Raw genomic sequence first — 23,578 nt, 5'->3', positions numbered from 1 at the left:
GCGAAATTATCTGCTCGTTACTGGCGTTCGCACCGCGTCCGAGCGATTTATCCGGTCTATGGGATATCGGTATCGACGATGGACGCGTGCGTCGCGTCGGGCTAGTCACATTTCGGTGAGCCTGCACTCGTACGTGTTACATCATTCTCATTTTCGCGCGAAATCCCGTGGCTGTGGACGGTCCGTGCCCTCTGATCTGCGAACGCGAGGACCGTTTGTGAATCCAATCGGTTTAGAATCGTTCTAACGAAACGACGCCGCGACGCGACGCGGGGATGGAAAAGTTGCAGACGAAAACGATATCGCTGTGTGTACGGACATCCTCGAAAACGATCACAAGTTTCACTGAACCGCCGCGCGCCGCTTCACGGCACAGCTTTATAATCTCGGGGCGGAACGTGCAACAGCTGCCTGCCTCTACCTACTGTACCATTCAACATCAAAAACGAGGGTCGTTCGCCTCTCGCTGTCTGCGAACTACATACCACCTGGCATAGCAACGAGACAAGCATCTTCCGAGTGCTCGTATCGTAGCCCTTTTTCGCCCAAAAAGCTGCTTTACATCCGCCGTTAGATTCAATCCCCACGGAGCTCAATCGGGTCGTGTCGGTCTAACTTACCTTGAATCGTTCGTCGTTTTCCTCCGGTGTCTTAGGGGAGGATGGATTATAATGCTTGTAAAAATGATCTCGGAATTTTAATTGTTTCAAAACTGATGCTATTTATTCAACATCCACGGATTTAACAACAGTACAGAGTGAAACCTTGAGATTAACGCGAGGAAAAGGGGTTGCGACGATAACCTTCTTTGACCGCTCTGTCAAACGCCTCTTCCAAATCAGGTGGAGCAGTCTCGTCTTCGCCGATGCTGTCCGTTTCATTTCCATCAGCGTCCAGCATTGACTCGAGCCTCATTAATCTGTACCGATTGTCCAAGTGGATCGCTGGCTTCAACTCTTGCATTTTCATCAACTGAAAACGGAGAGGGTAGTTTAAGAGCGTTGCCTGTTCAGGAGTTTCTGTTATAATGTAACATCGTGCAGTGCGAAAGTCATCGAGTTTGCGAGGGTGACTGCGCCTCGCGTGGAGGAAAGGAGAGCCGCCGCGAATGCGCCAGCTCTCATCCGATAGCGTAAGATATTTCGGTGGAGATGTCTCGTTCGTGTAGCGAGCCATCCGGTAGAAGTCAACGCGAAACAGTGACGTTGCTGAAAATCCGCAGCGCACCGCTCGCAATAAGCTGCTTACCGCTGCAACCCTCTTTAAACCCTTACTCAGCCTCGCTAGGAACTTTGTCGTTGGCATTGTCAATATTAAATCGGGCCCCTCGCGTTTCCCGCGACTAGTGCCCCGCCACTGCCGTATCATCATCGGGGCTAGACCATTTGTTCGTTTCGCCTCTTTTTCGGACAGAGAAAGTACACCTATCGTCATTCCACAGATGCAAACAGATTTAATTCTGCTGATATAGTCCGCGATATGTAATTTTCAAGCAACCTAACGAAAGCTTCAATTATCCTGCGCGTGGATTCACTAGTCTAACGATGATACGCATCTGTATAGTCACAAGTAGGCTCCTACAGTCACCGCGTCTCAATTAACTCCACTCTCGTTCCCTCCCTTTTGGAACCTAGATTTTCAACAACCACCCCGACAATTTCCGTGCGTGCTCAAAGATACTTGAAGCCCTCGACTCGTCTTCGGCCGTTTCGACGAGAAAAAATTGCGCGCATGGATTAAGGCGGCACAGATTTCATACTATCTGTAAATAAGATTATGTTAGAATCGCGTTAAGGGCTCGAAGACATTTCTATACCGAAGTCCTTTTGACGTGGCTTTCAAAGACTTGGATTGTGGAGGGCGAGGGCGAGGGCGCCTCCACTCGTTTCGTCTCGCGCGTCCTTTGTATTTATTTACCTAGCCGCCTTTGTCCGCGGGGGTCGATAACGACAGAGTTGAAAAGCAGGATCAAATGATGGCGGCCTGTGTACCGTCACACGAAATCGGGAAGAAGAGGTCCCGCCAATCGATTCGGCAGTTTCTCTTCCGGGGTACGAAATGAATTCTGACGCGATAAATTTTCAACGGACGTCACAAAGCGTACAGCACCGGCGGTTTCGCGCGTGTTACACCCGTGCAAGCTTCGCCACGCTGTTTGCGTGTACCGCACACCCGGTGACACGTGTTCCCCAGCCTCTTTTCAATGATTCCATCGCTGTTACGAAAAAGCGTAATCCGTTTAAATGCCCAGGCTCGATCGTTGGAAATCGTAATCTAATGAAACGTTCCCGATACATTGTCGATCGGGGTGGGATTCGGTCGCCGTTGATTTCACAAACGGCCAGCTAGGAAAAATATTGGTAGGAAAACACGCGAGAGATCAGAGAGCGCCGCTCTCGCTGGCGCTCGCGCTCCTGCACCCTGGAAATCAAATTATCTCGTTAGAAGCCGCAAAGTGGACTATCCGCAGGGGTGAAGAGCGAGAGAGCTTTGGAAACCTTTGGAAACTTCCCTCGTAAGCCAAATGCCTGACCCGAATTCACGGGTCTTCCCTGGTCGTTCACGATCAACTCTTTTTCACTTGCTACGGTTTCCAAAGCGTGCGGTAGCCTAAATCGTCCGAACCACGCACAGCTGGCCCGTGAATTTCTTCGTAAACAATGAAACCCTATCCAGGATTGGCGTGAACGGCTGACCGTCACATGGATCGACTCTTAGCAGCCCTAGGGGATGACTCGTGGACCAATTGTCAGTCATATAGGGGTAAGAGTAAGGTTGATTAATCCGTTGAATTCGGTGGAAATCTCCTTGTTGCTAAATTTACAGCTCACACGTTGCGCTCTCGCGTAGGAGAAATTCGCAAGCATCGTGTTTTCTGGTATCGGTCCCGGTTCCTCCCTACTCCTCACTCATCGAGAGTAGTCGTGAAAATTAAAATCGCTAGCCTCCTGGGGTATTCTGGTCGCGTTTCGCAGACTTACTGTCTGCCCGTACGGCGTATTGATCTTAGGGGGATGATTTTTAAGACGAGTTTCCCGGCAACTGGCACAGATGGCGTCACCTCACGGGGGTGGCAACCCTCCCCAGAGTCTCTGGAACCTGTTGTTTCTATCTCGAAAAATCACCCTATCGATCCGATCGTATCCTGTATGTTATAGCTTCACTGGTCCGCATGATTTAAAAGGATACGTTTTCTAGCCGCTGCAACAGACTGGCCGAGATTTCGTTTATTTGTACTACTTACTCGGGTCTCGTTCGCGGTTACTCGCGCAGCGATCCGAATTTCTGTGCCGTTTATTTTGGGGGTTGTAGAGGCTTGACTGTTTTAAATTATTGACGCGTTCTGCGGTGGGGCCTGTACACTCGATTCTGCCGGGGATATAGAATTTTCGAAGTACGTGGCACTGCGCAGCGCTGGCTTCTTCCACTGCGGGCGGAATACACGGAATGCATTTTAAAGGAACGTTGTAACGATTCCATCGGGTCGTCCAGGGATCGATAAGCACGGATGGCGAGAGGAATTTCTACCCTAATATCGGGAGCTTCTACAAACGTGTAATGTATCCCGGGGAATGTTTAACGTGGACTTTTATTACCAGACTGATTCCTCGAAGGCGCTTGTAAAACGAACGCGGAAGCGGGTGGAAACAAAAGAGTCGCGAATCGAATAAAAATTTGCATTTCAAACGGTCGTAGCCGGGGGGGCGAGTAAAGAAGCGAGCGTCGTTTCTTTTCCTAGAAATCGAATAGAACTAAACTGTTCGCGTGGCACGCAAAAACAGAGAGGTCTCGAAACAGCCCAAGAAGCAATTGCATCAATTACATCTGCGCGTGCATCCGCTGCACGATCTCTCAGCCGTGCTTGAGAGCGGAAGCGGAAGAAGAAGAGGAAAAAGGGGGAGGGTGAAAAGGCACGTGTTCCATCGAAACACAATTCGTTGATCCGAATCGCGCCGGTGGCCGATTATGCTGCGGTACACGGCATACCGAGGTTATTGACCAGGAAGATAGGTTGGTTGGGGGTGGCTGCCGAGAGGGAGGTGTCGGTGGCGGCAGCGGCGGCGACGCTGCCTCGAACAGAGCCCACAGGGGGTAGGAATGGAGTTTGCCGGCTGCTCTCTCAAGAGCAGTCGAGGGTGGGAGCACTGCCCGGCGAAGGAGGGGAGTTTTGCTACAGATCTATATACATACATACATACAATACCCGTGCTTTTGCAGTCCCTTTGCATGGCGGTCCGTTCGCCGCTTTCCATGTACGCCGTACCACCTCGGCTTCTTGTAAGAAGGAACGAGACGAAGCCGAACGAAGGGAGGGATAGGATGGAGGGTTTGGCCGGTGAACTATAGGACGAGTATCGTCTGAATTCGGGTTCTCTTTGTTGCCGAGTGTTTTGGATAATGCTGCGCGTTAGACTCGACCCCCAGGGCTTGGGGTTTGCTTCATAGGTGTGATTATTCCCAGGAAGCATGTCCCCGACACGGGAATTGGACATCCCGGGATACCTGAGCTAGCTCGCCAGTGCCGAGAGGCTCGGACTGGCAGCGTTTTCTGTCAGGTGAATCGTCTTGGCGGAAGATCGCGATGCCATTGAAACGCATAGACACCACACCCTGATCGTATCGGATGCATTCAAAAGGGAGATCGTTAATTCGCGACATGTGCACGCGTCGAGCTCGTTAAGACGATGCGCCACGCTCGCGCCGCGATGCACGCTCGTTAACTCGCGACACAGGAGGAGCGAGGTTGCTTCTTAGGCGAGTCACGGGAAACGCCAGCTTCCAAGGCTCGTCTGCCAAGCGACCGAGGCAATTAGCTTTTCGTTTATCCCATATTCGTGGTCAGAACACCGAGATTTCAGGGCACCGGGTGGCCGTAGCTGAAAATTAATTGACCGTGCCGGTGATAGCCCCCCGATTGATTCGACTCGCAATTAAGCCTCCTCGTGAAAACCAGCCACTATTCTCTTCTTCGTCTGATATCGATGCATTCTCGGCAGTTGAAAGTGAATCGCATTCAGAATCCTTTTCAGCCTTCAGTTTTCCAGCAAATGTTTTCGTTCGCGGTAGAGACGCGTCACGGCGGAAGAACGAAAATTAATAACGCCGGGTGAATCGAAATAAACTTGAACCGTGCTACCGAACGGCTCGGGGTTGCACTGTTTTTTGCCCTTCGGCTGTTTCGCCGTCAGAGAAGATTTTATTAGAGGCGAGCGTGAACAGTTCGCGGGAGCAGATTAAAACGCGGCATTTTAGCAACCAGTCTGATTTTTATGCGCTTTTATTCTCTACCTTCGTTTCGCCTATCAACCGCGGAAACTCGATTATTGGACATCGCCGCGTCTCGCCTTCGATCTTCATTAAACGCTTTCTAATTTTAAACGCGTCCCTTCCATTTATTTGCAACACATATTCCCCGTGATTGTCGTTCCGAGACTGAGCTATCGTGCAATGACTCGCATTCATCTCGTCGATGTCTCTCCATCTTGGAATAGTATCGACTAGACGTTTTCTCTCTTCTCTCCTCTCCTTCCCTCCTCCGCCCCCCCGACCGTCTCTCTCGAACACGGTAAATCGAGCCGCATGTACGCCCACGAATCCAGGTGGGTCGATTGCGTGGGTACCACGTGCATTGTTTGACGTCCGCGGCTCACCGAGAGTCTACAGTCTAGAGTCTGGGCACAGGGGAAAAGAGAGGAAAGCGAAAAAGATGAAATTGACCGTGACTTCGCAGGGAAGGACCTTGTTCAGTTTCGGTTGCAGCTAATCTCGTTTAATTCCGGGGGTAAAGTCCAAAGTTGCGGGCTCAGCCGTAAAGTGTGATTCGTACGTACGAGTAGCTGCTCCATCTTTCAAACACTCGTGTAAAGTATAAACGAGTAACTGCCGCGAAAACCGCCCTTAATTTGCCCGGATGTCGCTTCTCTTTACATACTCTCCTGCCTCCCCCTTTTTGTAACTCCTTGCACAGCCGTGTATACAAGGCGGCCGTTTTCAAGAGACATCACTGACGGGGCTCTCGTGCTTTTCTCGAGACAGCCCTCAACCTTGAAGCACCAGGGTCATCCAGAGGCCCTCGTGCGCTTTCCACATTTTTTTTCTTCCACCACTCCCCGACCTTCTCGCCTGCCGAGGCGTCGATTGGCCTGTCTTTCAACGAAACAAATTATCAAGTATCCAAACCGTTAATACCGTTCCCCAGTTTCATTTGAACACTTGTTCAAATCGACGGGCCGCCGCCACGTCGACGCGATAATTTAACGCGCGGCAGCTCGAACCATTCGAACGACTGTTGCGCGAAAGTTGAAGATTCGCGTAGCCGTGATCTACATAGTTTCGTGGATCCACGCCTATCACGTTTTTCTCCCCCCGGTGTCACCGTATCGTTTCCCCTCGCTTAGGTAACAGGTTTAGTTTGCAATAGGAGCTGGCGTCGCAATTAATCGTAGCGATCGGTTAGCCGCAGGAAAGCGTTTGTTTACTTGGGCAACGGCGGACTAACCATCGCGAGCCTCCCCCACGGTTTATAATTGCTGTTTGTAGACTATATATAAACTCGCTTGTAGTGGAAATATTATTCGTTGTGATCTGCGAATCCTAACTGGTAACTTGGTGTGACAAACACTATGTCTGGTAGTGACGCAGATTGGTTCTAGAGAATATTTTGTCGCTTCTGTATCGATACATACATATATATATATATATGATATAAATTATATTTACTACATAGATATGAATTAGAGCGATTGTTTCTTTCGATTTCATTAACCCAACGCCATATATATCAAGTAGTGTTTTGGTATCTATATATTATATTGATGTACATTATTATTATTATTATTACTATTATTATTATTATTATTATTATTACTACTCGTCGTTAGTTATAATGTAACCCACCACTTTTTATCTAACACCGCTCTTCACCAAAGGAATGTTTGTCTTATAATTTATTGTATTGTCGTGGCATCAGGTAATCGTAGATACCAGCATCGGCGATATGATTATCGATACGGTCAACTAACACCTCCCGATAACATACATACATGAATATAAATATTCGTATCCCCGTTGGTTAGAAGTATTAGTCGTACAGACCGGTCGAACGATCTTGCTGTTTCTCCAGCGGTTCCACGAGAGTAGATGACGAAACACGAAACACTGATTCGCATTCTCTCGGCCGACTTTGTCTCTGGCGTCTCACCTCCGCAACTAACAATTAGTTCCATCTCTCCCGTAATCCCCCCCCCCCACTCTAATCTCTAATCTTCGAGCCTTTATTCTGTCGGAACGAAAACGAAAAGCATCGACGATTTTCGCAGGCTCTCCACGACTCTCCTCAGCGAAGAGTAGCAGAGGAAAGACGAGAGAGGGAATATGAGTTAAGAGAGTGAGACAGTGAGGGCAGTGAGACGTGGAGCAGCAGCTGCGGGGCCTACGGCGAGGCGCACGAGACGAACCGAGCCTTTATCAGCCGAGAACCCTCCCTGTTGTCTCTTTTTTTTCAAGGATGCAGGTACGAATCCTGGTCGTCGGACCTGGTGAACTGACGCTGGACCACCAGGCGCGGCCACGAACGATGGAGCAACGGTGACCGGGACACCGGGATACGGTCTATTGTCTCTCGTGAGTCCCCAATTACCAGAACGCTCTTGTCATAACTCTATCGTCCAGGTAAAGAGAGAAAGGCAACGGGAAATGGTTGCAACGCCCACCGCTTCATCGGTCATTGTTCGAATTTACGAATTTACAAATCTTACCAACCTCGCCGATCGAATTCTACCCCCGCGCACCTGCACGCGTCGTTACTCGTGTAATGGACGATCGGGTGCGTTTGAACGCGTCAGCGTAAATCTCGGGGAAAGGCGCGCGTTGATTTTCAGAGATCTCTCTGTCTCTCCTCTCGCGCTCTGTCACCGTTCTATCTCTTCTTTCTCTCACTGCCACCGTTTCTCTGCCTTTCTCTCCTCGCCTGTGATTCTCTTTGTCTGTTGCTCCTGCCGTCGCCGATCGACGGCCTGTTTTCTCTCTTTCTTTCTCCTCCACGCCACGTGTACACGCGGAAATAGAAAATGAGGAAAAGGTATCGTCCTGGAGCGACCTAGATCACCAGACACCGTTAGATCCGCGTCCAGTCGAGAGCCGTTGATAACGCGGCCGCTAAACATTTCTCGCTGCACGCTAGATAATCAGTTTCCCCGGCATTCACCCACACCTTCTCTCGGCAAATTAAACTGGGAAACGTAGTGACGTAGCAAGTCCCGAGTTTTCACATATTTTCTAACCGCTCTCACGATCCGCCGTTTGCCGTTTTGCTTTGCAGATCGTCTTTCGTTGAATCGGGCACCACTTGGGATTTTTCACCTTACGCTTTCGTTGAACATTAACACGTTCAGCTGTTGCCAGCTCTCAGTAAAGTTTCGGTAACATTGGTTGCTTGTTTTCCAGCAACCAGGGACCATAGTATCTGCGTTAATTAAACGCGGCAGTTGATTAGAAGCAAACAAGCTGCGCCAATTACTGACGCTGATTACTATGGAAATTAGTCGCTGACAGGAGTGCGTTTAACCCGTGTTATCTTTATTAGAGTAGATTCGGTAGCGATAGAAGTGTTTCAATAAATTGGCATACTCGCGTGGAACGCTTTTGAACGGCGGCCCGAGATCTCTCGGCTTTCAAGTTGCCGGATTTTCAATTCCAGAGGTCCCAGGATCTAGCCCGAATCTCTTTGGCGTTCCACGGGATGTAATTAGCTTTGAAGCATTCAGCCCCGGATATTTCCCAACATCCTGTAAACCACATCCTCCCCATTCTGACGAATCGAACAACTTAGACCTCGCTTCTCCTCGAGTCCTGCATCCCTCTCGAGTCACCCTCGCTTAAAAACACGTTTGTTCGTGCCGAGCGATCGATCGTTAAAAGAAACTCGAGAGGGACGCAGCATGCCAGCGAGAGGTCGCCGGTGAAAATTTGCACTCGCGTCGCGACCATTTTGCTGGCAATTTTCAGCCATTGCTGCCTCGAGAAAAGCTACCCGAAACGGTCCAAATATATCGGCGGAGCAGCTCTGAGCTATTGATTTCTCTTCGCCAACCGTATGCGACCGTTTATCCTGAGAAACTTGCGGCAAGTTGTACGTACGGTATTCCCAGTTAAAAAGCTGGTACGAGTAGCGTATCGCTATGATCGATGTTAAATTGCCGCGAATGCCGTGATCGGCCTAGTCTCCGAGTAAGACATGCGAGTAGGTAGGTGCAGCCGCCTGGCCACGGAACTCGGTCGTAAAAATTCGACCGGTTATCGTGGCACAGCCGAGGGAAGCAGAAGAAGGCCGATTAAGACGGCTAAATCGGTCGAGAGAGACTGGTACACTTGGTAACCGATTTAAGCGGCGAGCTCGATAAAACCGGTTGCCTCTGTCTATCCCGGCCAGCGGATTTCCGTCCACCGATTAACTACCTCCCACTAATTTCTGTCGGTTAAAGTGGCCAAAAATCGGCCGCCAGGCAATCTACCTGTTCGGGCGAACCTCGGCTCGAATCGAAAATTAAATGGGCGATCCTAGAACTTGGTAGACGGGAAATGGCGACTCCTATAATGATTTTCTACCTCTCTTTGTTTTCTCAACGAATAATCGTCGACGCGGACTCCCCCTAAACGTTAAACCAGCCTCGTATAATTTTTCATCGGGGACGCAGTTTTCAGGCAGCGCGCGACAAACTTCCGTATCGATTAACGAATGCGCGGCGCGTCGAGTGTGCGGTTTTATTGCGTCGTCGAGCGCGAATGAACGCGCGCCGCGGAAATTCTGTTCGTCGCGGGAATCTTGTAATTCCGAGGATAATCGAACGCCGGTACGAAACTCGCGTCTACCCGGCGTGGCGCGGTCGCGGCACGACGCGGCGGTAACGAACGCGAACTCCATGTCGAGGGAGAAGAAATGCGGAATAATTTAGCCGGTTTTCAAGTGCTTTCTTTTTGGACCTGATTCAGAAACCGCCGCGGCGCGACGCGAGGGTGCCAAGTACCTCCTCTCTAGACAGCGAATAAAGGATTCGGTGCTCTGTTCGTCTGCTCCTCGAGCGGCGCGAGCTTCGATAGGGAGAGGGAGAGGCAAGGAGGGAAGGGAGGGTGGTCGAGGGTGAATCGGTAGATGGACGTGATAGCGCGTGATTCGCGATCGAGAAAAGAGGGCTAGCGTGTTAGATGGACGATTGAGCAGAGTTTGCGCGCACAGCATCCGAGGTGAATCCAAAAGCGATCCGCGACAGATAACCAACGAAATCCTAGACGATGCGCCGCATGCTGTGCTGGTAATGCATAAGTTCGATTCATCGCGGAAGCACGTCGAATAGGTAACTGTCCTGATCGCGCTGTAGTTGCTTCTTGAACTTCGTCGGGCGATTAGACGATTAGACCCAGGCTAATTCCGTGCCGAATTATGCGGTGAACGAGTTGTTCGCGGTTTTAGAGCCGACAGCCTCTCGAACGTGTATTTTAAGACCTTTCGAGACACTGCCGGATTGCACGTGTTTGAAAGTTCAACGCGCGAAACGCGTTTTGGAAAAGCCGGCCACCGACATTTTCACGCTTTCCACGTTCCACCGTGTTCATTACTTTTTAGGACAATGAAACAGAGAATAATTTTAATTCATTTCCATGGAAATTCATTCGTACTAATTATTATTATCATTATTATCATTATCATTATTATTATTGTTATTATTATTATTATTATTATTATAATTATTATTATGAACGGGGTATAACCCCGTTGATACATTATTGCGAACATAAGGAAATAATAATAATAATAATTATCGGAAGGATGACTATAACTGGTCGCGCAAAATTTTGCCCTTCTATGCGGCGATAATGGAACTCGGAAACCACGGAGAGCGCGTCGGAAAAACGTAATGAATTTAATTACAAATTTTAGTAACCAAACAAGGGTAAAGAGGGAATACGTGGGCATGAAATATTGTTTCGCAAAGCATAAAAAAATCGCTGGCGAATGCGCGTGTAAATAATTCATACGTATGAATTTAATAAAGAAACTCTTTGCAACGCTCGGCGGCAACAGAATAGAGAAGCGGAGCGACGATTTTCGCAGAAATGAAATGCTTTTTCTGCGAATAGACGCACCAAAGAAACTGATTAACGAGGCTAGTTACTGCTCGCAGGTAGTGATTTTAAAGCGGGGAAACTGTACGCGGAGATTCATCGCGTGGCGGTATTTAATATTCAAGGGAGCATGCTCGATTTCTTTAGAATAGACCGACGCATCCGAGGATCGCGTTTTCTGGCTTGCACAAACCACTCTCTCCTTTCCACGACGCGTTACTTCTTATGTCCCAAACTTGGGATTGATTTTTAAATTCCAAGTAACGACCAATGTTCGATTGATCGTGGTGCTGAATTAGTGGAGCAATATTAATTAGCGCTAGGATTTCAGTCCACTGTTCGTTTAGAAACAACCACCCCCCGTTCGGAAGGAAACGAGGGTTCGCGTCTCGTATAAATTGCGCGCGACGGTAGAACTACTCGGCTCCTGGTGCTGCTGCTCCGTGGGTATTATACCGAAATCGGACCGGTCGGTACTACAGCAGGCTCCCCTGGTATCCCAAGAATTTACTTTACCGACTAGTACAAAAGTCGTTTTTCCGCTCCCGTTTGCTACCCTTCGGTAGGGTGGATTTACCCCCTGGTTCGGCTGCAATCGATCCCCAGGTTAGAAACGCGCCCTTACGCGACTTCGTTCTTTAAAATTCTACTTACTCGTAGTCTGATAGTCTTGAGGATAGGCAAAGGCTGCTCGCGAGCAGCACAAAGCATTCCAATTGTTCCAACGGAGGATCCCGAAAGAGTTTGATTGGCTCTACTGCCAATACCTACCTATTCGACCCCATCGCCATTGCACATCACTCGATCGACCGTTGAGCGATAACGAGGTGTACTCGAAGCGAACGCAATCCTCTCACGCTCTCTGCCACCCTCCGCTCGCCCACTTTGTTAGTGGTAGAGACCAAAGAGAAGCTGGCGAGAACTTAGACACCCCGTCACCTCGTGCTAATTGAATGCAAACTCTGCCATCCCCTACCTACGCAGCGCGAACGAAGAACATATCAGTCTGGATAGAGGAACCCGATCAGAACTTGCACGGTTCTTCGCGGATTAATTAAACTGATCTGTTCGATCCGATATACAGATTAACCGCGACGAATTCCTTTCGAATAGTTGGCTACAACTGTACTCCGCGTGAACGCGTTCGTGCGTAGTTTCCACAGCATTGCGCTACGGCCAGGTGATTAATTGAATGCAAACATGACCACGCCCGCCTCACAGGGTTGAGAAAACGCGATGGCGTGACTGTATGGAACGGAACGGAACGGAACGGCGCGGCACCCCCTCGCAGCGCGCGTTGTTCCACGGCACTCGCAGTCTCCGTGCTGCGTTTACGCGTATTTCACCGCTCGGGGTCATTGTACCGTGATCTCGGCGAGTGACTCGTTAATTGGGCTCATTAAGTGTCCCGTGGTAGTGCGCGAACAGTAATCGATACCTCCGTTACGAGTTTCTTATTATGTACTCGAGTCTTTACAATCGTTGGTCCGCGATTCTTTCACGGATCGTTACCGACGCGTAGTGACGCCATTAAGTTAAAAGCGAGACACTAATTGGTCGGCGCATAACGCGCCAAGCCGTGAGAGGAAAGCCATTGAAGCCGGGAAGCGTAATTTCGAAGCTCTCTCCTTTCCCTTCGTTTTTCACCGGCTCGAGCTCTCTCGTTCGAGCTCGCTCGAGATACGAGAACGACGAACGGAAACTCGGGCTCGAAGTCGGGCTGCTCGTTAGCCCGCGAAACCGATGGAGATGATGAGCTCCTCCGTAATAAGAGTGGCCTAGATAGACGGCCCGATGACAGTTTGAAGACGTTCCTCCTCTCGAGACGCGTGATGGAAATTTCAAATATTCGCGATACCCCAAGTTCTTGATAAATTAAACAGTACAGATTACTTTGGAGCAAGCCTAGCCACTGGAGAATTCCGGGCGGTGCGTGGGGTCAAGCGAACGCTCGTCGATAACAGTGGTTGAAAAGGGGAATTGCCAGACTAGAAAGCGGAAACCGCCGACGAAGATTGTCTTCGACAGAGTCGCATAATGACGGAGCGATCGAACGATGGGTCGCAGTCTCGATTTAAGGAAAGAGAAAGCATCCCCGTTTCACCCTTCTCATCCTTCTCACCCCCCTGTGACCCGGCGAAATTACCTCGTTCCCTTTTCTTCGAACGATTCGTGTCGGCCGACCGAACTACTTTGTCTCACTTAGCGGTTCCCGTTCTATTCTGGCTGCAAGGGTTGTCCCAGAGACATAGCAGATCTCGTTTATCCGGATTAATCGGAAGACCCGTTGATAATGAAATTTTTTCACGTGACTGGGGTAGGTCCCTTTTCTTTTCCAAGGCTAGCTAAGGATTGAAGTTTTTCGTCTTCTCTGGGCGGGATCGAACGAAATGAGCGCGTAGCTAATTTAAAAGGGGATTTTTGAGTTTGAAAGCTGGGTATAGAGTATTCGGCAAATACTGCCACGAACGAGTGACTTTAATATCGGAAAGCGACAACGATCGACCGCCATATACATACGTCCGTCCGTCTGGTAGGAACCGCGATGAAGTCGTGGGTGCGCCCGACTGACGTAGAAGACGTCGCTAACGCTGGTGGTTGTGGTTTAGGGGGTCTAACGCAGGAGGGTATGGTGTTTTCCATAGGCCATCTGTCGAGGGCACCCCCTGTGGATTAATTGGAACCCCGCGTATTGATCCAATAACGTGGGTGCCGGATACACAAACCGTGGGGGAGAGAACTCCGAGAGGGAGAGAACTCCGAGAGGGAGGCCGTGAGTGCCGGCAAGAGGAAGGAGAAAAAATGACGAGGGCTGTCGCTGCAAATAGATTAATAGGATCCCGTGTCTTACAGGCTTTTAGACTAATGGGACTTTAAGAATCGGCCGGGCGGAATCTCACATTCTCTATCTCAGGCGGGATGAAAAATCTCTAGGCTTGGTATGAACGCGATTGGGGGTCGCGTTTACCTAGAGGTTATTGAATCTGCGGTGGCACCTTTTAGGTATTTACGTCCCGGAATGTGCTCTCCTACTGCGCGCTCAAACACCTGACCCGATGGGTGAACGCACGCGCACGGATTCATGCACAAGCACACCTCGACGAGGTCTAGGCCCTAACCGCCGCGTATATCCCCCTCGAGAACTTGCCGTAAAGTCTTTAAAGCCAAGTTATTTTCATCCGGTCTCGCCCCGCGACGCCGTGTTCCGCGTTAATTGTACGCCTTAATTAAAACTAATATCGGCCAAATTAAAATAAATTGGGAGCCGTCCTGCCGCTCGTCCTTCTCGATGGAGGAAAATTCGTCGGTTGCGAGCGATAGAGGGCATCTCGAAATCCGCGCGCGCATTCCCAGCCGGGGGTTGTTCCGTGATGCGTAACGTATAACCCCTTCGATCAGACCACGGTGTAATTATCCTAATGGACGTTTACGCGTGTAACTCGTAAATGAATCACCGTCCCTCCCGACCCGATAGATTTCAAATATGTATCCTACTTTTGAAGTTTCGATGAAACGTTAAGCTCGAGCGTTCGTTGGATAAAGGAAGGCATATCGAGGTAGAGACGATGCATCGTTCAATCAGTCTTACTTTGATTTATTTTAGTGCAGTACTCTTTCTTATAGCGATCTTTACATGTTTATCGTGAGAACCTCGGGGGGCGAATCGCTAACGATCGTCGATGAAAATGATCAAATATACAGGCTACGTGTGCATTTCTATGATACGCAAAGGGCAGTGGTGCTTAACATAAACGATTACGATTACGTGTACGCACAGCCTAACTGCATAGGCTACTGCAAACGTGCGATGCATGCAAATTGCTCCCCGTTAATTTCCGAAAGTTGTTACTCGCTCGGTTTTCGCGTTCGAGTTTCTTAGAAAATAGTCACGCGCAGCAGTGGTGCACCCAGAGAGGGGGGACTTTGTAAAAAGAAAGGAAAACTGGATTTTACTGTTTAAATAATTTCTTTGCAATCGTCTAATGAATCCTATTAAATTTGCTTTAAAAATATTTTTATCCGTTCGACTCTGATCCCAAGATTAAATCCTGAGCGCAGCACTGGTCGCGCGTATAACGATCGCGCGAAAATTCGAGCAAAGCTTTCACCGCGTATGGCTGGCCTCTCATTGACACATACAAGACACATATAGCATAAAATCTATCATAGATGTATATCCGTCCAGATGTAAGTACATCCATGTAAAGCCAAGAGAATTATATAAATTGATAATAATATGTATTGTTGAGCGAGGAGGAAGTAATTCCTCGTCTAAAGCTAGAGCTAGCTCTGACATATAGATACATAAGTGTACATGTAATAGAGATTTCTAAAATGGACTCTATCTAATCTATAAGAATGTCTACACAACAACGACGTCTGCGCGAAACACAGTGTGGTATCTAGCCTCTACACATCTATGGGGATTGTCTTGTCTAAGGTGTCTCTCACGGGGATGAATATGGCGGTGCATTTTCAGTTTCTCTCTTTTCCGCCCGTTCTACATCTCTCAGATCTCGCGTTTCAGAGATGTTGGCCATTCTTCTGGTTCGCGTAGTGGTCCTCGCAGGATTCCGCGGGAGATATTCCGCAGGTGCACGCAGCCTTTAACGGGGGTAGCCTTTCAACCCTCCATCCTCTGGTTCTCTCTCAGCCAGCCTTCCCCTCATCCTCCCTTGCTCTCTGCTTGTCAGACGCATCGCCGCCTGGTGGCTGTGCCCTCTACCAACCGGCAGGAAGGTTAGATGACAACCCACCCCATCTACCCACCACCACCAACACCACCATCACTACCACCACTACCCGTCATCGTCACCGTTACCGTCACTATCACCCGCACTAGTAACCACCACCGCTCCGCCACCTCCACGTGCACCTACGAGGGTAAAGCACGACCACCGACACCACCTCCCATGAAATCCGACTCTGACCGACGACGACCTCCAAGCTTTTCTCTTTCGAATCGCAGACGTGCCGCGCCCGTTAATCCAACGGCTAATCAATTCTCGCCGCGGTCCCTGTTCCTGTCCCCACGACTCTGCCCTCCTCGTGCGTAGCTTTCTCTAGACGCCTCTATTCTCGCGGGGCTGTAGGGTTGTAGCGTTGTAGCAGGCTTTCCGGCGCCGTTTATCGTTCGACTAGTTTCGCGGGGTTCACTTGCGCGGGACGTACACGAGATGATACGTTAGGGAAGATGGTAGCTCATCCTTGGAAGCACACGCGCCAACTTCGCATCCATTCTGACTGAAGAACGTGACCGTGAATTTACGAGAAGAAAGAGTCCGTGTAGAGCTATTGGGCAGGGCTGGTGGCCGGAATGCAGAAGCAGCGCAACGATGCACCAAGCTCCTCTCCGTAACCTTCAACCGGTTGAACAGAAGCAGACCGTGGATGACGTAACGGCTGTCGCGTGCCAACAATAATTAGGGAGAGACAGGCGTCTTCCCATCCCGGAGGAACATTCCCGCCCTTTCCCCGGTTTTCAGCTTCTGCTTATCCTATTTTAGTATTAGAACGACATTCGATAGGGCGCGAGCCGACCTTCGTTGCCAACAATCTTTCCACGTAACTCGTCAAAAAGATGGTCAATCCACTCGTCGACCGAGGAAAAGCACTGAACCCGATTAACGTTGAATCTCGACTGCTTCACCGGGTATACCTGTGACCGATGATTTACCGGGGACGGTAAAACGGATTTCCGACTTTGGCATTAGGTGTAGTAGGATACGGCGCCTACGAGAGTTTTAGGCAAGACGAGGGTTCTGAAGGAGGGTTACGAACATGTCCATATACGTCATTCAGACACCGATCGAACGTCGTAGCTAGTAGAAGCTCTGATCGAAACTGGGGAAACCAAGCTACCTAGAGGGGAGTCGACGAGAGAAAGAGAGGGGCGACTAGAGGGAAAGAGAGAGAGAGAGAGGGAGGGAGAGGAGAGGGCTTACGATCGACCTAAACCCGGCGTTAACCTTTTCATCGACCCCGTTCGAGTTCTCCACTACCCCGTCGTGGCGCCGCTCTAATTCGGTACACCGAGTCGCGCACGGAAACGAGGCTGATTCATTATTTAGTAAACGACTGCAGATATTTTGGGGTTGAAACGACAAAAGGAACCGTAGGGCTACTCCCCGTAACTGGGCCACCACGATTTTGTCATCGTTGGATCGTAACGGTTCTTAGATAAGTCCTCTTATGAAACTGGCCGTTCGCAATAGCTCGAAGGAGGAACTCCCATGAAAATCTCTTCGTTTCGTCGTCCTCGAATCGGTAGAGCAGAGACTGCTTCTCCGTCCAAGTTCTTTCGACGCAAGGGAGTTTTCTCTTTTGTTAACGATTCAGTTTGTCCGCGATATGGAATAATTGGATGAAAGCTCGTCGAAACGAAATGGTATCTGACCGAAACACAAGGGGCTACATTGCTTGACGCTACGGCCATCTTGCGAATCCACACAGCACGGAGCAATTTCATTTAGAGTCCATTCCGCGATTCACTATTGGCGACAACTTTGACGTTTCAGAGAGAAGAGTTAGGTTTCCTTTAAAGGATCTTCGCGGCCTAGGGGCGGCAAGAGAAAGCTAGCGTGTTTGTTAGGGGTTCAGCCAGAAGGATTCATCTTCCTCGTTCATTCTCCCGTTAACCAAAGGGTGGAGAAAGTTTTTCGATCGACCAGCACAGCCAGCGGTTAGCCGCACCTTCCGGAAGCTGCCTTATCGACCGGTAATGGTCGTGGCATCGTCGTTGGCAGGAATTAAGAGACACCTTGACAGGGGCCTTCACCTCGTGGCCATCTTTTCCACCGAGACGAGCGTGGCGGGCGGATCGTAGGTGGTATCCTGGTCCCGCGGAACAACAGAAAAGTCTGGAGTAGTTTCTATTAGCGTCACGAAGCACAATCGGAGCGTGAAACACTTTATTAAAAGTCTTCTCCTTACGCTGGCAAGTCTGGGGAAGAAACACTTGGACGTGGGCCGCAAGTCGAGGACAATGTCCCATCACACCAGTAACTCTTTATAGGCGTACTGCTGTGACAGGACAATATCCCCGGCAAGTGGATCGTGGACGGCGGCGGAGCGTGTTCGAGTGGTCTGAATCTCCTGCGAGCAGAATTCTTCGCGAGTCCGGTCGATATCATCGAGTAGACTTGCGGTGTGTTGGTGATCGCGCGACGCCCTGTAACACCCTGCCGAGGACTATTCGCTGGAGAGGACTTTGGCGATCCCCAAGAAAAGCGTGCGCGTACTTTGCGAGCCGTGATTCGTGATTCGTGCACGGCCGAGGATGGTCGGTCCGGTGTTAGGATCATCGGCCAGCAACCAAGGAAGCAATGCGAAGGGTGACGGCGACGATGTCGGTGTCGTGTGCCTCGCCGCTGGCGGCGTCCAGCTCACTCTTGTGGAGGCGGTATCGCACGGACGAGCGTCCCGACGGCACTGCGTCGCTCGCTGTCGACGCCACCTCCGCACCCTGTCCCTCCCCCACCCGGCAGAGCTTCTCCTCCACCCTCGCAGCCCCACCAGGCCACGAAATGCACCCTCTCCTCGGCTGTTGGAACCCCACGACACGAGCTTGGGTGGATAGCGAAGGGTGGCTGGATAGCTGGTGCGCGCGTCTGTCCGCGCATATTCCGCGTGTTAGCTCGCTCGCTCGCACGGCCTCTGGGGAGGGCCGGCGAGACGGAGAGAGACGCGGGAGAGCGCGGCCAGGCTGAAGAAGGGCGGCAGAGAAAGGGAGGAAAGTAACCCTCGACGTTGCCGAGGGCCGGCGGGGACTACCCTGCTGCTGGCACAGGGTGTCTACCGATACTGGAAATACTGGAACCCTTGTCGCGTCCAGTTTTCTCTCCGTCTTCTCCCCGTCTTCACCCCTGGCCCGTTATTCCCGCCTCCTACTAGCCCTCCTTCCGTTGCGCACCCTAGGCGATCGGGGTCATGGGTAGCGATGCCCATTCGATCCATTCCCTTGCAACTTTTCGCTCGATTCGGTCGTTGCTCCGTATCCCGTCGAATACCCTTTCAAACATTTTTTTTTTTAATCAATCACGGTGCACTCTTAAAACTCCGGGAGATACCCAGTCTTCCCCTTGAAAACAAAAGGTCACGGTTAACCGTCAACTTCCGCAGCAACTTAATTCCCATTAATCACGCGATCGCCCAGAAAACAGAGAACAGAGAGTGACGATCCTTTCGTCCGCCTCGAGCGGGCATTCGTCTTCGGCAACCGATGCTGAATAATCGCAATTCTATTCGTATATCTTATTATTACTTAACTATGCCCAGTTGGTCTTCGTAAACCTGTATTATGGTGTGACCGAGACGAAGCGAGAGTAAAAACGCCACGCAATGCGGTTCAAGATTTCGAGCAGTCAGCTGAACATTATGTCTAGACCGTCTGGCCGATGTCTCCCTGGAAGCGCGGAGAATTGAATGAGTCGCGTGGCTCGGAAGCGATCAGCGTAAAAAACCAAGAAGCAAAGATCGGTTGGAATCGATTTAACCCAAGAAGCAAGCTTATCTCGAAGATTATTAGCTTCCATTCGGTGTAATGGCCGAGATTTTCCCGTAAACGCATTCGCGGATGAAATTCTCGCGGCCGATGGAAGAAGCGGTCCCATGGAATTTCGAAAGAGAGAGATATCCTGGACGGAGGACTCGGGATCGAGACGTAATGGGAAAGAAATGGGCGGAGAGGGATGAAGACGCGGAAGAAAAAGCCGACTAATGCGGAATGGCTGCTAGGGAGACGAGTTTACGTGGAAATTAGGCGGCGAAAGAGAAAAAGACCGTCACATCTCCCGATAGACGTTCCGCAGGGGCGGAACGTTGCAAAAGCGAGCGCGACAACTCGGCGAGGGAAGAACGCGGAGGGGTGTATTGATCCACCAGCTGCGCGTTCTCTCACCCTCCACCCCCGCTGGCTCGCGTGCTCTCTCTCTTTCATCCCCCACTGGCCGACTCCCTCGAACGGCTCGCCCCGTTTCACTTGGACCCTCTCTTCCTCCCTTCCTCTCGCCCTCGCGCACCTCCTTCTCCCTCTAGCCTGTTGGCACATAGCATATAGCGATGGGAATGATGCCCTCGCGAGCGATATCAATGGTTTTCCCGTAGCTGCTTCCCTAGTGCCGCATCCTCGTCGCTGGCCCAACGCTCATCGACCTATCACCAGCTGCGGCACCAGCGAAACGTTGCAACGAATCTTACTGTATGCACGGGATTCGGATCAATGGCTGCCGAAACGCAGAATGCGAACACTACTCGACGGCTGTCGACCAGAAGGTGGAACAGCCGACAGGGCAGTTTGAAAAATCGAATCCGCCGGTATTGCTCGCGCACGATCATCCCGAATCACCGCCATCGCTAGTCCGTCGTCCTTGTTCTGGCTGCTCGTTTCGCCCTTTGTCTCCGTTCTCCCTCGCACACCGTAAACCGTTACAAAGCCTCCATTCTCCCCTTTTCGTTTCATCCTGCTGCTCGCGGCGCCACGCGTCTCCCTTCCTCTCAGGGCTGTACCTACACACGAGCGCACAAACACTCCTTCTCTCAGTCTTCCCTTCCACCCCCGGGACCTCCTACCCGTGGCCGCCCCGCGTTTCCTCGACCTCTGCATCCCGAACATCCCCCTCGCGCGCTCTGTCCACGTTCCTCGCGGCGCTAGAACCGAACCGGAGTAACGTGCAGCTCTTCTGGCCCTCCCGTCTCTCTTTCTGGTGAATGTACCGTGGCCGTTGCTCGCGAATCCTCAGGGAGCAGCCTACGGCGCGGCGTACAGCTCCGGAATTTGTTACGGCTGCTGGACCGACCCCTAGAACCATTCCTTTCTCTACTCTCAGAGTTGTTCGCCCGGGACGTTGCGTCGGGCCGCCGCATCCAAGTAGCAGAGCCGATCGCCCATCGATTAGTCGATCGATTAGTCCCTGGGCTACTGTATCTTCTTCGGTATTCAAGTCGAGGGATATTATTGTGTAATCGGAGGAAGAATTATGGGCGTAGGAGTTGGAAGAGAGATTTCTGGCGAAAAGCAATTTACAGCTGTTACCTGCATTTCTCACGCAAAATAAACTCTGCCGTACGGGGCTGCCCTTTTGTCAGTCGATTACGCCCCGGGACACCTTTGCGAGAATTTACAAAAACCCGTTGAACACAACAGTTGAGTCCGCCTCGGGCGATGCGAGCGCAAAGGGCTATCGTTAGCGACATAATTGGAAGATCGATGCTCGAGAATTGTTCGATAGCGAATTTCGTTTCTCTTTGTCGACCGCGCTTGGCCTGCATTAATTATCGCGCACCGGAAATTGATTGCCAAATGGACGAGCGGGGGTTGTCGTTCTCTCGATGCTTTTCCCTTCCCTCGTGGTTTGCAAAAAATCAACTACTGCTGGGCATATTCGAGAGAGACACCTTCTCTTCTGTTAGAGAAGCAGCGGTTTCGGGAAAGGGCAAACGCAACCAAGCCTGTTGGGACTAACGATAATAGACGACGATTGGTAGTTCTCACGATGACGGTGATAGACGAAGGAGATGGACAGATACATCAGGGTTCGATTCTCGTGGGAACGCGAACGTCGTCGTCGTCGTCGATGGAGCTAGCGAACAGAGACAGCGAATCGATTCGGCAGTTGTGGGTAATGAAGGGTGACAGTGGAGAGAAAATAAAATATCGCGGCGTCTTCACCCCAATCGATTCGATATCGTCGTCTCGCGTATGTGCGCGTAGCCACGGAAGGTGCGCGTTTCGGAGGAGGAATCTAGAATCGGCAGAGGGAGGTATCATCCTCCTCTTTCGCTCCGCGCTTCAAAGAATTTGTTCTTAGCGGAAGCGTTGCAAAAGGTTAATTAGAGATCACTCACCTTAAGATGCCGGGGATTTCGCAGATCGAAGAACCGCGGAATGGACGGTATCTCGAAGCGTTGATACTTGTCAAAGCTGTGTGCAGAAAGCATTGAATTAGGGTAATTGTGGGACAGTTGCCGCACCTTACGCAAAATTGTCACCGTGTCTAAATTTTGCAATGCCAATTTCTTCCAAGGGTACATATTATTAGTTGAACATCTTGTCTTACTACTAGCATTAAAGAAAATCCAAATTTTAATATTTGTCACCGTTAAAAAATTAAAACTAAAAACATCCATTTTTTAGGAGAGACGCCGCACGCGCGGGAGTGGTGCCGCATTTCGAAAAAAAAAAAGTTTAATTTTCCATTTAAACTTGTCAATTTTAACTTTCTATTTAAAAAAATAGTAAAAGCAAAGTAAAATGAAACAACTTTTTAATTTATACAGTTATAAAATACAATAAAATTGGAAAAATAAATAGGTGCAGATATTATTTCTGTTCTTCTAAATTTAATTGTCTTTTCTTCTTCCTTTCACATTCATTACACATAAAATAAAAATAAAATGTGAAAAAAGAGTAAAAAGTCCACGAATATGTTTGGATTTTCAGATTTGTCATTAAAAAATAAATAATTTGCCGTGAGATATCACGGTATCTATTTTGAGACATTCTTTTTGCATTTTTAACATTAAAAGTTGTAAAAGAAATACCCGGAAGAGACGACGCACTTTCGTATTTTCAAGTGATACGTCGAACACGACCTATTCTAACCGAGAAATATTCCACAGAGTTCCTTTAACGTATTACAAAAGTTATATCACGAAAAACTATGAATTTTTAACTACTACGATAGCAAAAATAAACTCGACGTATAACTATTAAGGCAAAGTGCGGTAGGCTTACCTAAAAAAATAGCAAAATCTTTAAAATTAATAATGGAAACACGTTCTCGCTTATTAATCTAACCTAAACGAACAGCCTAAAGCAACTCAAATCGACAGTGTTGTATTTTATTACCGATAACCCTGAACTACCGAAGGTGCGGCGCCTCTCCCAGTGCGGCATCTCTCCCGCAATTACCCTACTCGACAAGCGCGAACCGCAGGCGCGATATCCGTGACTCGATAATTGAAATCGTGGGGATCTTTGCCGAGTCGTCGGATCGTAAGCTCGTTTCCTCGATAGCGTCTGCTCGCGTTTCCTTGCCTTATTTGTCGATAGCTCCGCGGAACTCCGTGCCAGGGCTTTCCTGCTTTTCCGTGGACGGGGTAACTAGACGGGATCTCGCGACAGTTCACCGTATTTTCGCGACGCGCGATAAACATTCTTTTCTGACGCTCGGCGAGGTGTTGACGCGGCCGGGGCAAACTTACTTGACATCGATCGTTGTAACGAACATCCTGTGACAGCTTATGAGAGGAATGGCCACGAGCACGCAAGCTTGGACGACCAGCAACGGTATTATCTGCGGCGAAAATAGAGAAAAAGCGTGTACCGGCACTCTGTGGTGTCCTGTTAAATGGGAATTAATCGCCCGAGGAACCCCCGTTAGGTCCGAATCGCGCTCGGTCCAGTTAGGAAGACGAGAATATTTTTCCCGATACATCTAAGCGACGTCGAACAATA

General features: G+C 49.9%; 2 protein-coding genes across 7 annotated transcripts in view; one reads left to right on the top strand and one right to left on the bottom strand.

Moving 5' to 3' along the window:
• Positions 1-23,578, top strand: part of Msi (RNA-binding protein musashi) — a 118,664-nt gene that overhangs the window by 77,245 nt on the left and 17,841 nt on the right. The gene's annotated exons all lie outside the window — the stretch shown is intronic.
• Positions 733-23,402, bottom strand: LOC143375886 (uncharacterized). The gene is made up of 3 exons (XM_076825491.1): positions 23,326-23,402; positions 21,967-22,042; positions 733-972 (listed from the first exon to the last, which is right to left on the bottom strand). The coding sequence occupies exons 1-3, from the start codon at positions 23,349-23,351 to the stop codon at positions 772-774; spliced, it is 303 nt and encodes a 100-aa protein (XP_076681606.1). The 5' UTR covers positions 23,352-23,402; the 3' UTR covers positions 733-771.

The sequence above is a fragment of the Andrena cerasifolii genome, chromosome 13, assembly GCF_050908995.1.
Source record: "Andrena cerasifolii isolate SP2316 chromosome 13, iyAndCera1_principal, whole genome shotgun sequence".
Classification (NCBI taxonomy): Eukaryota; Metazoa; Arthropoda; class Insecta; order Hymenoptera; family Andrenidae; genus Andrena; species Andrena cerasifolii.
This window is presented reverse-complemented; position numbering and strand designations above follow the sequence as displayed.